The sequence below is a fragment of the Macaca fascicularis genome, chromosome 7 (assembly GCF_037993035.2).
Source record: "Macaca fascicularis isolate 582-1 chromosome 7, T2T-MFA8v1.1".
Classification (NCBI taxonomy): Eukaryota; Metazoa; Chordata; class Mammalia; order Primates; family Cercopithecidae; genus Macaca; species Macaca fascicularis.
This window is the reverse complement of record NC_088381.1, coordinates 85,683,741-85,698,643: the sequence shown is the minus strand read 5'-3', so window position 1 is coordinate 85,698,643 and position 14,903 is coordinate 85,683,741. Positions and strand designations below refer to the sequence as shown.

The 14,903-nt window shown below is 41.1% G+C and overlaps 1 protein-coding gene across 1 annotated transcript in view; it reads right to left on the bottom strand.

Annotated features, from left to right (window-relative positions):
• ASB7 (ankyrin repeat and SOCS box containing 7) overlaps window positions 1-14,903 on the bottom strand; it is a 49,501-nt gene that overhangs the window by 8,358 nt on the left and 26,240 nt on the right. The window contains exon 5 of the mRNA XM_005560609.4: window positions 13,261-13,866. Within this exon, the coding sequence (XP_005560666.1) occupies window positions 13,261-13,866 (606 nt within the window). The remainder of the gene's footprint in view (window positions 1-13,260; window positions 13,867-14,903) is intronic.

Here is a 14,903-nt window from a genome sequence, read left to right as displayed (position 1 = left end):
ATTAAGAGATGAGGTCTATGTTCCCTCTTCTTGAAACTGGGTGGGTCTGTGATAATGGTGATACAGTTGTTATGTAACTTCCAAGGCTAAGTCATAAAAGGTGATGCAGCTTCTGCCAGACTCTTGGGACATTTACTACTGCAGCACAGCCACCATTCCACGAAGATGCCCTGGCAGCCTACACAAGGGAACTGAGGTCACTGACCAATAATCCTGGCTGAGCTCCCAGACAACTGCCAGCACCAACTCGCCAGCCACCTGAGCCAGCCTTTTGTTTATTTGTTTTTTAGCCAGTCTCACTCCTTCACCCAGCCTGGAGTGCAGTGGCACAATCTCTGCTCACTGCAACCTCCACCTCCAGGGTTTAAGCAATTCTCCCGCCTTAGCCTCCCAGGCAGCTGGGACTGCAGGCATGCACCACCACGCCTGGCTAATTTTTGTATATTTAATAGAGACAGGGTTTCACCATGTTGGTCAGGCTGGTCTCAAACTCCTGACCTCAGGTGATCTGCCTGCCTCGGTCTCCCAAGGTGCTGGGATTACAGACGTAAGCCACCGCGCCTGACCGCAAGAGTGAGCCATTTTCAAAACAGAGAGGCCCCAGTCAAATTGCTCCAGAAAATAATGTGTGGAGCAGGGAAGTAAAACAAATGACTCTTGTTGTTTTAAGCCACTAAAGTTCTGCAGCATTAGATAACCGAGTGAGACTCTGGCACCTGAAAGTGGGGCTTTGCCCTTGGCACCAGGCAGTGGGAGGGCTTTGAGGTGAGTGTTACAAGGAAGCCAGAAGGGCTTTAAGAAGCCTGTTGGTTGGGGCTGTATAAAAAAGTTTTTTGAATGTTACTAGAAGCTGGAAGACAGGGAAGCCTTGTATGTATGTAATAGTGCAAAGTCTGGCAACACTGTCACCTGGGGAAATGTGGTAAACAGGAAATGTCCTATGACCTAATGGTCTATTTAAGTAAATTCCTCAGGCAGAATACTGTAAGTATCACTGGCTTTTCTTCATTATCTATGATAAGATGCAAGAGGGCAAAAATGAGACAATAACTTTAATTCAAGGGAAGCACCGACAGAAATGCTACCATCTTCACAAGTTATTTATCTCTGCGTAAGCCTTTTCCAGGGAAAAACACACATTCTTAGGCCTGAATATGTTGAAATGCTCTAGTCAATATGTTGAAATGCTCTAGACTAATTTTTCTTCTCCTTAAAACGTGTGTTGTTGGAAGAATCTGACCTTTTAAAGGTTTCTTGACCATGTGTAACTCCTGTCTGCAGAATTTCCTTTAATGATAGAGGCATATCATAGTGGTTAAAAGCATCAACTTTGGAGCCAGGCTGCCTGGATTTGGCTCCTGGCCCCACCACCACTTACAATCTGTGTGATCTTGGGCTCCTTAGCTTCCTGCCTGTTTTCTCATAATAATCACACTCACCTCAAAGGTTTTACAAGCATTAAAAAAGTTAATTTTGGTAAAGTGCTTACAATAGTGCCAAGCACACAGTAAGTACCAGGTAAATATATTTTTAAATATTTGTAAGGATGTCTGCTCTGGTTACCAAAAAAGTAGAGGGCCCTCTTTGGAAGCTGCAGTCTCCATCTTCCTGGTGTCAGGACAGTAAGAAAACTAGGTGACAGTTTAACAGTAAAGGAGCAACTGGAAACCCATTAGTGGGAAACAGTCCTGGGCAAATTGATATAAATCATATTCTAGAAATCCCTGCCTGACTTGCATCAGGCAGAGATGTGAGGGCTTTTACCTGTATAAAAAGATGTGCAGAGATGAAGTGAGGGGTATCATTACACTGTTCTCTACGAGTGTACAGGTATGAGCTCATCTTGCCGTGTACCAGTATTGCTGAGTGAAAAGTGAGCTAAATTTTAGGAATAATAAGGACTGCTCATGGTAAGTACTGTCATTTCTAAGACTGTCTAAGGAGCTATTTTTTTCAGAAATGGCATTTTAGGAATAGAAGATTATGACTGAAAGAGAAGTACTTATTTTTTTGTCAACTGATCGCTTAAAAGTATTTACTGAGCATCTATTAATGCTATATGTATTCAACAATGCACTATCCCAGAGATTAAAGGGCCAAGGGAAGAGAAGGGCAGTGGCAGAAGAAGAGAAGGCAGAGAAAGAGAATAAAGAGAATGAAAGAAGAAAAATCAACACAAATGTGCACACCATTTACTAGGCATCTTAGAAAATTAATTCCTCCCATTAAAGAACAACTTCCCTGTCCATGGGATCATAACAGGGGAAAACTGGAAGACATCTCACAAAAGAGCATAATTTAAAGAACTAGAAACCCTTTAGGGGATGCAGAAAAAACTACCAGGTATTCATACTAATGAACTACAATGGAATTACATAATAGTTCAAAGAGTTATTAGTCTTTCCATTTTATAAAGAAGCCCATCATTAGTAATAATTGGGCTGGTATAAAATAGGAAATCAGCTTTTGAAGGGTCTAGTATAAATTACAAAACCAGGGCCAGCGGCATAATTTAGAAAATTAAATATCCTAAATCACCTCCCTGTGACATCGCCATTACTGTTTTTATGATAGGATCAACTTATTTGTTTAAAAATATCTGGATTCAAAAAGGTAGAGAGGAAAAATATTTTTAAATACCCAAAGTGAGCAAAATGAAGGCAAAACAAAGTTCCAAAGTTGTTCTTTCGGGTGGAGAGGGGTAGAAATTGGAGGTGGAGGGGAGGCACAAAGGAATAAGTGAAAGATTTGTGTCCCCTGGATTGCTCTACACACCTGACCTGGTCCTTCCAGACTCTCTCCATCTTAGGTCAACATCTGGGATGGTCGTCCAATATCTCTTTGTTTTATTTCAGCTTCCCATTTTAAAATCCTACCATAGGCTGGGCATGGTGGCTTACGCCTGTAATCACAGCACTTTGAGAGGCTAAGGTGGGCAGATCACCTGAGGTCAGGAGTTCGAGACCAGCCTGACCAACATGGTGAAACTCCATCTCTACTAAAAATGCAAAAATTAGCTGGGTATGGTGGCACGTGCCTGTAGTCCCAACTACTCAGGAAGCTGAGGCAGGAGAATTGCATGAGCCTTGTAGGTGGAGGGTGCAGTCAGCTGAGATCACACCATTGTACTCCAGCATGGGCGACAAGTGAGACTCTGTCTCCGAAAGAAAAAAAAAAGAAAAAAGAAAAAGAGAAAAAAAATCCTACCATAAATACATTTTATTCCTTTTGCATCTGAATTCCCTTCACAGGGACCTAGTATGAAATGTGCTAAACAAATCTTACTTTATAGGACAAAGGCAGTTTCCAGCTCTCCTTAAAATAACAATTAAGGTATTCTCTTCAATAGAATCCTAATGTATACAACATCAGGCTTATGATATTTTTCTATTGCTAGATTTTTTCCATAGGTAAATGAGCTCTGAATTATATTTTCCATTTGCACTAAGTCAAATGACAACAAATCTCTAGATGTCTATATTAAAAATATAAAGTAATACAAATACTATAAATGGCAGGATATTTTTTGTATCAAAGAACCTTAAAATGTGATGCAATCTGACTAAAAATTGTGTTACTATTTATTTCTAAAAGCGATTCTTAGTAACTGGGACTGAAAAATCTAGTAAGACTATGATATAATTATAAATCAATAATCAAAAATGCCCCTGGTTAAAATGTATTACACAAATTACTTCTCCAAAGAGTTGTACTATACAACACTGCTTTGGATAAACCATCCTACAAAAATATCAAAGTAGCATTCAAAAGGAACACAGGAGGGGAAGGCACTTGTTTTAGAGGCATTTTGTGTGATCTGCTGCTCATATACTTATTGCTGTATGGGGTTTAACCTGAGAAAGCCGAAGCCTAAATTTTGCTTTCTCAAAATTAAAAAAAAAGGAGGAGTCGTGATTTTTATTATGCCTTATTTAAGTTATTTTAAAGTTGGAAATGCTGTCTTTAAAGTTTACTTCTACAGCTAGAACACAGTACTTGACTATTGCTAAAATTTAAACAAAAATATTTCAGGTTACTGTGATATTTATAAAATAGTATTTTCAAATATCTGTATTTAATGTTCCAGAAAGCAATTACTTTAAGTACTCGACAGACTGTCTTCTGCAAAACCGTTTATACAACTCAATTCCCATCTACCTGATCTTTTTCTTGTAGAAATACATGCCAGTTAACTCCTTAAAACGTACAAATCAAAACACAGCCCAGCCCTCCCTGTTATACACCACCAAAGCATACTGGTGGTGGCTTCCAGTCTGTGAACAGTGTCTACTACAAACAGCTCACTTACTCAGCTCAGCCTCCTATGGATAGTAAATACCAAACTAGCATATTCTCTGACTTAAGAGTCACCTAGACCAGAGCCTGCCACAGGAATAGAAGATGCTCTGTTCTCACTCATAAGTGAGAGTTTAACAATGAGACCACATGGACACAGGGAGGGAACATCATACACCAGGGCCTGTCGGAGGGTGGGGGGGCAAAGGGAGGGAGAGCGTTAGGACAAACACCTAATGTATGCGGGTCTTAAAACCTAGATGACGGGTTGACAGGTGCAGTAAACCACCATGGCACATGTATACCCATGCAACAAACCTGCACGTTCTACATGTGTATCCCAGAACTTAATAATAATTAAAAAGATGCTACAGTGTAAAAGTAAGATGTGAAAGTAAGTTGTTCACACTAGTGAACAAATAAATGCTTTATTTATTCAAGGACTTCCCGGCCCCTTTGATATGTTACTGTGCACAGTGAACCTCTGAAACCTGGACCTAGGATCCAAGGTACTTGTCTTCCAAACTGATTTGAATCATGAATCCACTTGACTCCACAGTATCTGGTAGACCACAATTTTTCTTTTTCTTTAAGACTAGTCAAGTGCAGTCTTGAGAGCGGAGGAAAGAGTAGAACGAGGGATCTGATCTGTAACTGACTGTGGACACTACCTTTGAACTAGCCAGCCAGTTTCATAAACAAATTTCAGGAAATCACGGATCTCTGCAGAGCCTACATAGTAAATATGATAGTAAACGGCAAGCAATAATGTAATACATCTCGTATTATCTACAGATTTTAACTTTAAACAGAAATACATTAGAGATTCATCAAATTCTGAAACACTAGGCTAACAGGACACTCTAAAAATCTGATTGTAGGGAATGTATATCACTAGGTCTCAGTCTTTTAGTTTTAGGACCCCCTTGCACTTTTAAAATTGGAGAAGCGCAAAGAATCTTTATGTCAGTTATACTTACCTACATTTACCATTTTAGAAATTGAGAAATTTTTTAAATATCCAATTCACTTAAAAATCCATCATCAATTGAAATATTTTTATGTAAAAATAAGAGCTGCTTTCCAAACCAAAAGGGATTTTTGTGAGAACAGCACTTCTTACAGTTTTCTGCAAATCTCTTTTAATGTCTGGCTTCACAGAAGGCAGCCGCAGTCAGAGATCTGCTTCTGCATTTCATCTGCTACAACACGCTGTCTTGACTGGAGCACCTGAAGAAAATCCAGCCTCACTCAGACACGTAGTTGGAAAAGGAAGGAATTTTAAAATAATTTTTTTCAAGTAACTGTGGATCTTCTCTGATACTCCATCAAAACTAGACAAGTGGGCGTTTCTTAATGGTTAGTTACAATATGAAATCTGGTACCAAACTGATGAACTTTCATACTCTGTTACATTAAAATCCACTGGTTCAACTCGCACTTGAAATGGATCATTTATCCATGTGTGATTGTTGTCACATTATGCATTAGTCATTTGGAAAACAAGGTTCATTGGGTTATATGGATCTTCCAAATGTTAACTTGTTCCATTATGTAAGATCAAAAAATCACTTTGTTAATATCTTCATTGATTGAAGAAGTCTCTAGATACTAGGAATCTCACAGCAGCAAATATAAGTTTTCTCAAATCCTCATTTGCAAAGTTCAAATTTTATGACTGGCCATAAGTCCTGTCAGTTGTTTTCCTTAAAGTGACAAGTGAATTTTACTCATTTTCAAGAAAATGTCTGCCAAATACCCAAGACTAACTGGCTAGAGTTTAGTTGTTACTCTCTCAAGTAAAAATGGTGTTTCATGAAAAAGTTGCCAGTTCAGCTCCAACAAATTGAAGTTGCTTTTCCTCAATCAAATCACTGCACTTTGGTATGCAGTAAGAATACTTGCCATTTCTATCCCACAGAAAATTTAAAAAGTATTCGCAGGGACAAGATTTAATAAAATTAATTTTAACGCTTCATCACAGACCTTCTTAAGTGGAATTGGAATCTTTTTTCCTGAGAGTGTCTGGCAGTGAACAATGACCAGTACCGGCTGGGGCCACTGTCTCGATTCATGCTAACATGCCAACAGTTTCACCTGCCACTGCTTGTACACCATCAACACAAATGTCATCACAGTGAAAAAGGCAAATCACATCTTAGTATTGTTAGGAAATTAGTTTTGATCTCATAGGCACCTAAAACAATCTTGAAGAGCCCCGGCTATAAAGTCCACACTGAAAAACATTCTAACATAAATTTAAAAAAGAAAAACCATTTGTTTCATTTTCAATCATAAGCAGCAGAAAATCATAGCCTTTAAGAGTAGTTAGTGGCAAGAAATTTTAAAAGGGAGGGATTTGGGGACTATGTTCCAATTCCTGTTTTTCAGAGAAGGAAACTGATGCCAGTGGGGTGGGGGGAGTGTTAAACATCTTGTCCAAGTTTCTAAGGCGAGTCAGACACTAAATCAGAAGCCCATTAGCTGCTCTACCGTCCCATCCTACTGATTCAACAGTGCCTCTGGCACAGGCACAGTGGCGAGATCTTTGGGATGATGTACGGGAGACACCTGATCCCAGTGGGCAAAACATTAACCAGCTCAAAGGACAATGGACAGAGTATATGTTTTTCCTATTTTAAATAAAAATGATAAAACTAAATAGACTTCCAGTTTTAGTTCCAACATGTAAAGAGCTTGGAAATCATCACGCCCACCCTTACAAGACAAAAAACCTGAACAAACTCGAAGTCAATGACTTTTCATGGATCTATCAGAAAACTGAAGCTGTGGGGCAAACCTCCACCACAAAATCTGGAGAGGAAACAAATTCAGAGCCATGGCTGAGATCTGTGCACCTGCAGCCAAAGTCACTGAAGCCAAAAACTGGAAGGAACACTGAAATGGTAATTTTGACGAATGGCCAGACTGTGAATTGACTAGTCTGAGAGTGGCAGCCGGTCTTATGAAGCCTCCCACTTGGTTGTGAGTTCTAATCCCAGGAACCCCACCAAGTCCTCAAGGTAAAGAGCCAGTAAAGACCCTCTTATGGCTCCAGCATGAAGAGGTGAAGAGTAACCCTTGTGAAATGCACCCAGAACCTTCTCCATGATAAAGGCCTGCACCCCAGAGGTAGGGAAGACTTTCTCAGAGCCTTGTCTCAGAGCCATGAGGAAAGGGCATTCCTGAGTCCAGTCCCCTCTGGCCTCCTGTCTCACTTATGGGGCTGGAAAAGCTACACAAGAAGAAACATGTGAAGACGCAGCCTAGAGACACAGGTCCACTGAAAGACTGAGAGTGAATCAGAAGACTGCAGACCACTGGCCCTTCCCACACCTTACAACTGCACCAATGGGGCTCCAACGTGTGACATAGGATGAAAGCCAAGAAAGCTGCAGGATGCACCCTTTCTCCAATGAGGGTGCTTGGGGAAGCCCAAAGCCAAGACACGGGACAAAAACAAGGGCACTGCAGGGACCGGAACCCTCTGGCACCCACAGCTGCAACAAACATGACGCACAGCCCAATTCACAGTCAGATTAACAAAAAGCCTCACGTCAAAGGACTGTTTACCTCAGTTTCTGTTACCCACCATGTCTAGCTTCAGTAAAAAAATCACAAAACATGCTAAGAGGCACGAAAAAAAAAACACAGTCTGGAGAGACAAAATAACCATCAGAACCAGACTTAAATATGACACAGGTGTTGGAATTACCAGTCAGGGAATTTAAAATAACCAGAATTATTAAGATTAATGAAATTATTAAATGGTAATTGTAAAATCTTGACTGTCTTCATGCCTTAATAAGCAGTAGCTCTGAGGAGGTGAAATTCTCAACACAGTAGAGATGTGGATGTCACTGGCAGAGGGGAAAAGGAGTGACAAGGTGACCCCTCCAACAGCACTGTACCTTGTCTGCTGGGGCAAACAAACCTTTGACTCCACTTTGCCTTTCGAACCTTTCCCCCCTACATAAAGGGAAAAAAGCCTCACAGTGAAAGGAATTCCTAGGTAGAAAGCACAGTATGGCATCTTTTTTGCAAATAATCTAGCCAATCAGACACCGCCTCTTTTCCAGTGGCCTTCTCCAGGAGGGAGCCATCCTGTTTACTGCTGTCTCAACTTTCACCGGACTGTGTTACTGAAAAGTTTCCTCCAATTTCCATACCATTTGCACAAGGAACTGCAGCTACTATTTCTTTCTTTTTCTTTTTTTTTTTTTGAGATGGAGTCTCACTCTGTCACCCAGGCTGGAGTGCAATGGCATGATTGCAGCTCACTGCAACTGCAGCCTCCCGGGTCCAGATTCTCCTGCCTCAGCCTCATGAGTACCTGGGACAATAGGTGCATGCCACCACACCCAGCCAATTTTTGTGCTTTTAGTGGAGATGGGGTTTCACCATGTTGGACAGGCTGGTCTCTAACTCCTGGCCTCAAGTGATCTACCTGCTTTGGCCTCCCAAAGTGCTGGGATTACAAGTGTCAGCCACTGCACCTGGCCCTTTCTCTTTTCTTTTGAATCCTTTCCTTTCACCTAAAGAAGTGGTTTTAGAGTGAGAACAGTACTTACCTTGCCAGGTCTATAATTTGTGCTTAAGCATTCTGAGGTGGGGTTTTCCCCAAAAACATACGTTCTCTCCTACTTCTCTTTGAACAAAATTCCAGTTGTGCCAATCATTAAAGCCTCATTTTTATATCTGTGTATATGTGAATATATGTATGATTAAATGTTCTTGCTAGTCACTGCCTCAGGTTCAGCTTTCTCATGGAATCTCTTTCTAAAAGATTTCATATTCTGAATAACTCCTTGGTCCATACATTGACTATAGGAGTTTACATTGTGAGCAAGAAGAAAAAAAAATCACTAACTCACTATCTGATTCTTCAGGGTGGGTGGTATTATTATTTACTCCTCAAGCTTTACTGAGGAACGATCTTTTCACGAGGTTATAGTACTGTACCTGTTTAACAACATTTTCTCGTGTCACCCTTTTCTTGTGCATAACCACTAAGTTTCTCTTTTGAATGGGGCAAACATTCCCACAACCTTCTGCTCTTCACCTGAGGCTGGAGAACTGTAACCAATGCCCACACGCCAGAGCCTCTGGGATCGTCTTAGTTCTGGAGTGGTGTGTGTGCAAACATTATGTACACATTATTCCACTTTGTGTGCACGAGCCTGAGAATGAGGGCCTCCTAAGTTTTGTGCCCTGGCCACGTCACTTGCCTCAACCTAGTCCTGGCCCAGGTACAAGGGGCTATTTACCTCTAGAATGGCCACTGCTGTCTGTCCTCATCACCATTTATTTCTCTTTCTTTTCTTTTTTTTCTTCCTTTCTTTCTTCTTCCTTTCCTTTTCCTTTTCCTCCCTCCCTCCTTCCCTCCCTCCTTCCTTCCTCTCTCTCTCTCCGTCTCTGTCTCTTTCTTTTTTTTCTTGAGAGAGTTTCGCTCTTGTTACCCAGGCTGGAGTGCAGTAGCACAATCTCGGCTCACTGCAACCTCCAACTCCTGGGTTCAAGTGATTCTCCTGCCTCAGCCTCCCAAGTAGCTGGGATTACAGGTATGTGCCACCATGCCCAGCTAATTTTTGTATTTTTAGTAGAGACGGGGTTTCACCACGTTGGCCAGGCTAGCCTCAAATTCCTGACCTCAGGTGCTCTGCCCACCTCGGCCTCCCAAAGTGCTAGGATTACTGCACCTGGCCGTCACTACCATTTCTACTTGACACTGGTCACACCTTCACTGTTCTCTCTTTAATTTATTCATTTCTTTTTTTTTTTTTTTTTTGACTACAAGTAAAAAACTAAAAACTGGCTTCTCATAAACACTGCCAACTAAGCAGGACATAGCTTTCCCTCCACAAGTGATGCTCATTATTCAAGCAGGTGCTTTGGCTCCTCTTAACTGTGTTTATCATTCCTGGGCACAGAGAAGAGGCTCCTCCATGGATGGGCCCTGCTGTGCTCCTGCCATCCTGGAAGGGGGAGGTTCTGAGGTCTGAATGCTAGACAGCGGGCTGGCTGAAGGGAACAGCAACAGCAGCTCTTCCTGGCCTCTCCCCCTACTCAGCATCAACAAGTCACCAGCAGATGCTACTTTATTACCAAGCCACGAGTGCACTCTGTTTTGTTTTTGTTTTTGTTTGCACTATATATTAGAGTTTTTATGGCAATTTTTCCAAAAGGCCAGAGTAGTTTTTAAATTCCGGTATTATAATTTTTTTGGTCTCTTCCAATGTAAATAATCTTGTTTTTAGTCAAAACAGTGTGATGAAGAGTAAAATGTCCCTGAATGAAGACCACCATGTGGCCCCTCTGCTGTCCTTATGCCTCGGCAGTCTGCGATCTCCAATCATAAGCCAACAGCATGATGCCCTGGCCTGCAGTGCTTAGAGCACACGGGCTAGAAGAAGCTCTCAGCTTTGATTTAGTGCTCCCTAAACTAACCAACCTTCTTTCGAGCTGCTTTTCATAAGAAAGCTCAGTCCAGAGCATCAGCCACAGTTGCTCCTTCTGGCCCACATTGTTCACTAGGAAAAGAAAACCTATTTAGACCCAAAGAACACACAGGTGAAGCAGAAACACCAATTTGCTTTTGGCAGGAAACATCACTGGAGAGTCAAGAAATACTAAATTATGTTGAGGCACCTGAAGACAAAGGACAACTGCAGCCTTAACAGACAGAGGGCCCTGCACTCAGGAAAGCAGTCTGTGCTTCCTCAGTCCCCACCCCTCGTTGTACAGAGTTAGCCAGACTGCCTGGACTTACTGAGGACCTCCTAGGTGCACAGCTCTGCTCCTCGTGCAGTGGAGAACCTAAGCACAGACAGAGGCAGTCCCCACTGATGTTTCTATCTGCTCAAATTTTAAAGTGCATGTGAGCCTTTAACTCAACATTCCTGCTGTGCAACAGCACTGCTGCGGGCAGCTCTAAGGGCTCAGGGACACAGGGCGGCTGCCCACATGCTTTTCCTGCCCAGCGGCTCCTTTCAGCCACCGGGCTGCGTGGCTCCACGTACAGACTCTAAACAGTTGTATATATGGTTGAAACTGGGAGGCTTGAGTTGAATATGAATCTAAAGATTTGCTCTGTTGGTAGCAAGCCAGTCCTCGCTGTTAATCCACCCTCACTTTATTAGTTACACACTTTATCTTGAAAAACAATGACAAAGAACAGCGCCTGGAACGTGTTAAATGTTAAGTGCATTATAAATATTAACTCATTTAATTCTCATAACAAGCCTATATTATCTTAATTTGAAGGTGAGGACACTAAGGCACAGAGAGATTAGGTGATCTGCTCAAGGTCACAGCTAACATGTGATAGAGTTAGGGCTCAAACTCTTGCAGTCTAGCTCTAGTCTATGCCATTAACCGCTGAACAAAGTATTTTTAAAAAAGGGGGCTGAGGCATTTAGGTGAGTATATAACACGCCTTCCTAAGGGGAGCCACACTCATGATAACTAAGTCTCTAATGTAGAAGTTAAAAGAACAACAACAACAAGGCAACCAGGAACTGCAGCACTGCAGATATCACATCTCCCGTCTTTGGCTACTTGTGTGTGTCTCAGAAGCTTTCTGCAATGGAACGCCCACCAGTCAGCCCCAAATACCCCTCCCAAGGCAGGCAGATCTGTGTGGACCAACAAAGGAGTCACCAGGCACTTGTGGCCATTTAAACTTAAATCGCAATTAAATAAAATTTCAATTCCTCAGTGGCAATGGTCACATTAATAGGTGCTCAACAGCCACATGGGACCAGTGGCTACTATACTGGACAGTAATGAGAGACCATTTCCAACATTACAGAAACTGGTACTAGCCAGCACTGAGTAGACAAAGTAGTGTGATTTCTTCTTATGCTTTAGTCTGAATACATTAGTGATAATAATTTCATCTTTTCTTGCATGAATCTGCAAAATTCAAGTTACATTTTGTTTCTTCATAAAGCAAGTTTGTACTCCAAAGGTCGGTTCTAAGGGGTAGAGTGGGTTATTTACAAGCAAGTCAAGTAAAGCCTTTGTCCTCTAGTAGCTGGTACCCAGGATATTAATATGTCTTCTTCTATCATCATGATCAAAGGTTCAAAACCAGTGAGGAAAAAGGAATTCATTAAAAAGTTCAGCAGACAGCAAAATCAATTTTGTTTACAGATTTCAGCTTCATGTTGGACATTAAGCATGAGACACACAATCAACTGGTCACATGGAAGCTTGACAAGAGAGGATGGCTAAGTCCACACAAACTGATACCCCATCACAGAAACAACTAGGACGCATGTATTACTACAGAAAGTGGGTCAGACACTTCAAGGCTTTAAAAAAAAGCACCCACACAAAAATTGTTCAAATACAATGGAAGCCATGTGGTCCAGGGACAGTGGTGCCAAACTTCCCACTGCTAGCAAATATTTTCTTACAACAATTTCTAGCATCCTTAACTTCCACTAGCAGTATCCCTAAATAAACAGTACCACTGTTCCATTTCATGTGGGTTCTCATGAAGCAGAAAAGCCACAACTAAAACGTGAACAACTTAGCAATAAAGCACAAATTCTAGGATATTTTCACAGCTAAGGAATCTAAAATCCAAAATTCTCCCTCTAACTCCTCAACTTGAAGTCCATGGAAGCCAGGTAAGATTATCCTTATGACCAACAGGAATTGCCTTGTTCTAACACAGATCTTTGTTTATTTAAAGAAATTCTCCTCTCTGTCCTTCTCTCCATTCCTTCCCTCACTCTTACTGTCTACCCCTATTACATTTAGAAACACAATTGAATTTTTATGAAATCTTGTGATTCAAAGTTATTTTTTTATTTCAGAAGAATGAGGCATCGCTTACCAAGCAGTGGTTATAGGAATGATTAATATCTAGTCATCTTAAGTTGCAAAAACACATTAAGCTCCTCAGAAGATGCAAATTTTTTTAAAATGCAATAAAGTAATAATTATATTACATACTTGTGACTTCTTGTAAGAAATCCAAACATGGTCGACTACTTCCAGAAATACTTATTGAAACAGCCAATGGGGTCTGTCCTTCATAGTTCCGTGTGTTCGTGTCTGCTCCATAATTATATAACATCCGTGCACAGAGCACATCATCCCTAAGGGCAGATAAGTGTAAAGGAGTCTGTCCGTCTTCTAAGCGACCCAAGTTTGTGTCTGCCCCTCTCTGAAGGAACATTCGGCAATAAGAGTGATTGCTTTTGATCACGGCGTATCGCAACAGGAAACCATTCTGAATGTCGATGTTGGCATTGTGGTCCAGGAGGATTTTCACACAGCTTGACCTCTCTCGGATAATGGCGAGCTGAAGCGGTGTGGTACCTTTATCACTGAGTGGGTCAACCTCAGCCTTGAACTCCAGGAGAAGCCGGACAAATGAGTCCCTGCCGTAGTGGGCAGCCACATGGAGGGGAGTCCAGCCGTCATTGCTTTTTGCATTAATGATGTCGCTCCTGTATTCAGATTCTAACATCAAGCGTGCAATACGGGCCCGGCCATGCATGGCTGCATAATGAAGAGCCGTGAAGCCTCCGATTAAGTCTTTAACTGTGGGATCAGCTGGAGTTAAAACCAAAATGAAAGTATTAGCAGACTCTAAGACAAAACAACAAACATTACCATGGCACAGCAAACTGTGGCCAATTCTCATATAAAATGTGAAGCAACCAACCACTGTAATGAATATCAAGTACTTTTTTCCTCAGTTTAATTCAAGTCTAGTTTTAATGGAAAATAAATTTTGTAGAATGTTATCACGTCTGGGTTAATGAAAGGAGAAAGACAAAGTGTTTAAAATGATACACACAAAAAACACGGAGTACAGATCACCACATTCCCTGTCTTTGCTAATTTAACCAACTGCCTTTGGCTACTCAACTCCTTCATCTCTGCACTGTTTCACGTTGCTCTTCTGTTTTGAACTTTTTGTTTTATTTTCTCTTGTGCTTCTTCTTGGTCTTAAAGAGAAGCATGTGTAGCAACATCTGCTGCTCTAAATTACGGATGTACTATGGTGTGGCACACTGTGTTGTTTTAGGGTATATTAAGTAATAAGAAAAAAGTTTTTCTGTGGTCTATAAAAATTCCAAAGCATTTCAGATATATGTCAAGTAATCTTGATAAATTGTTTTTTCAAAAGATAGAAGTCTATTCTGAATTCCTAGTTTTATATGAACTTTAGAGTTTATAAGAATTAAGCAATGCATTATGTGAATAACCTCAGCATTGTGTAAATATTATTTTCTAAAACAGTTCCAAAAACCTCTCCTAATTGATCTCTGCAGAAGAAAAAACAACTATAATAATTTATCTGCTATGTGACTCAAGTCACAGACTTTTGTCACTGGCCTCAGATATTTCATTAAGTCAAAGGTTGGTTCTTGATGGTGTTCACCCCATGGCATCTCTGGCTGGGGGCAGAAGAGGGACAAGGACTGGTTATGCAGGGCACCTCCTGGAAGCCAGCAATTCCATGCAAAAGACAAATTGATCAGACTTAACTATCCAGGATGAAAATGCTCGCTTCTTGTAAAAGTCACCCTTAATTTTTGGCTTGTTAACAAAAGAAAAAAAAATCATTAATGTTTCACACACAC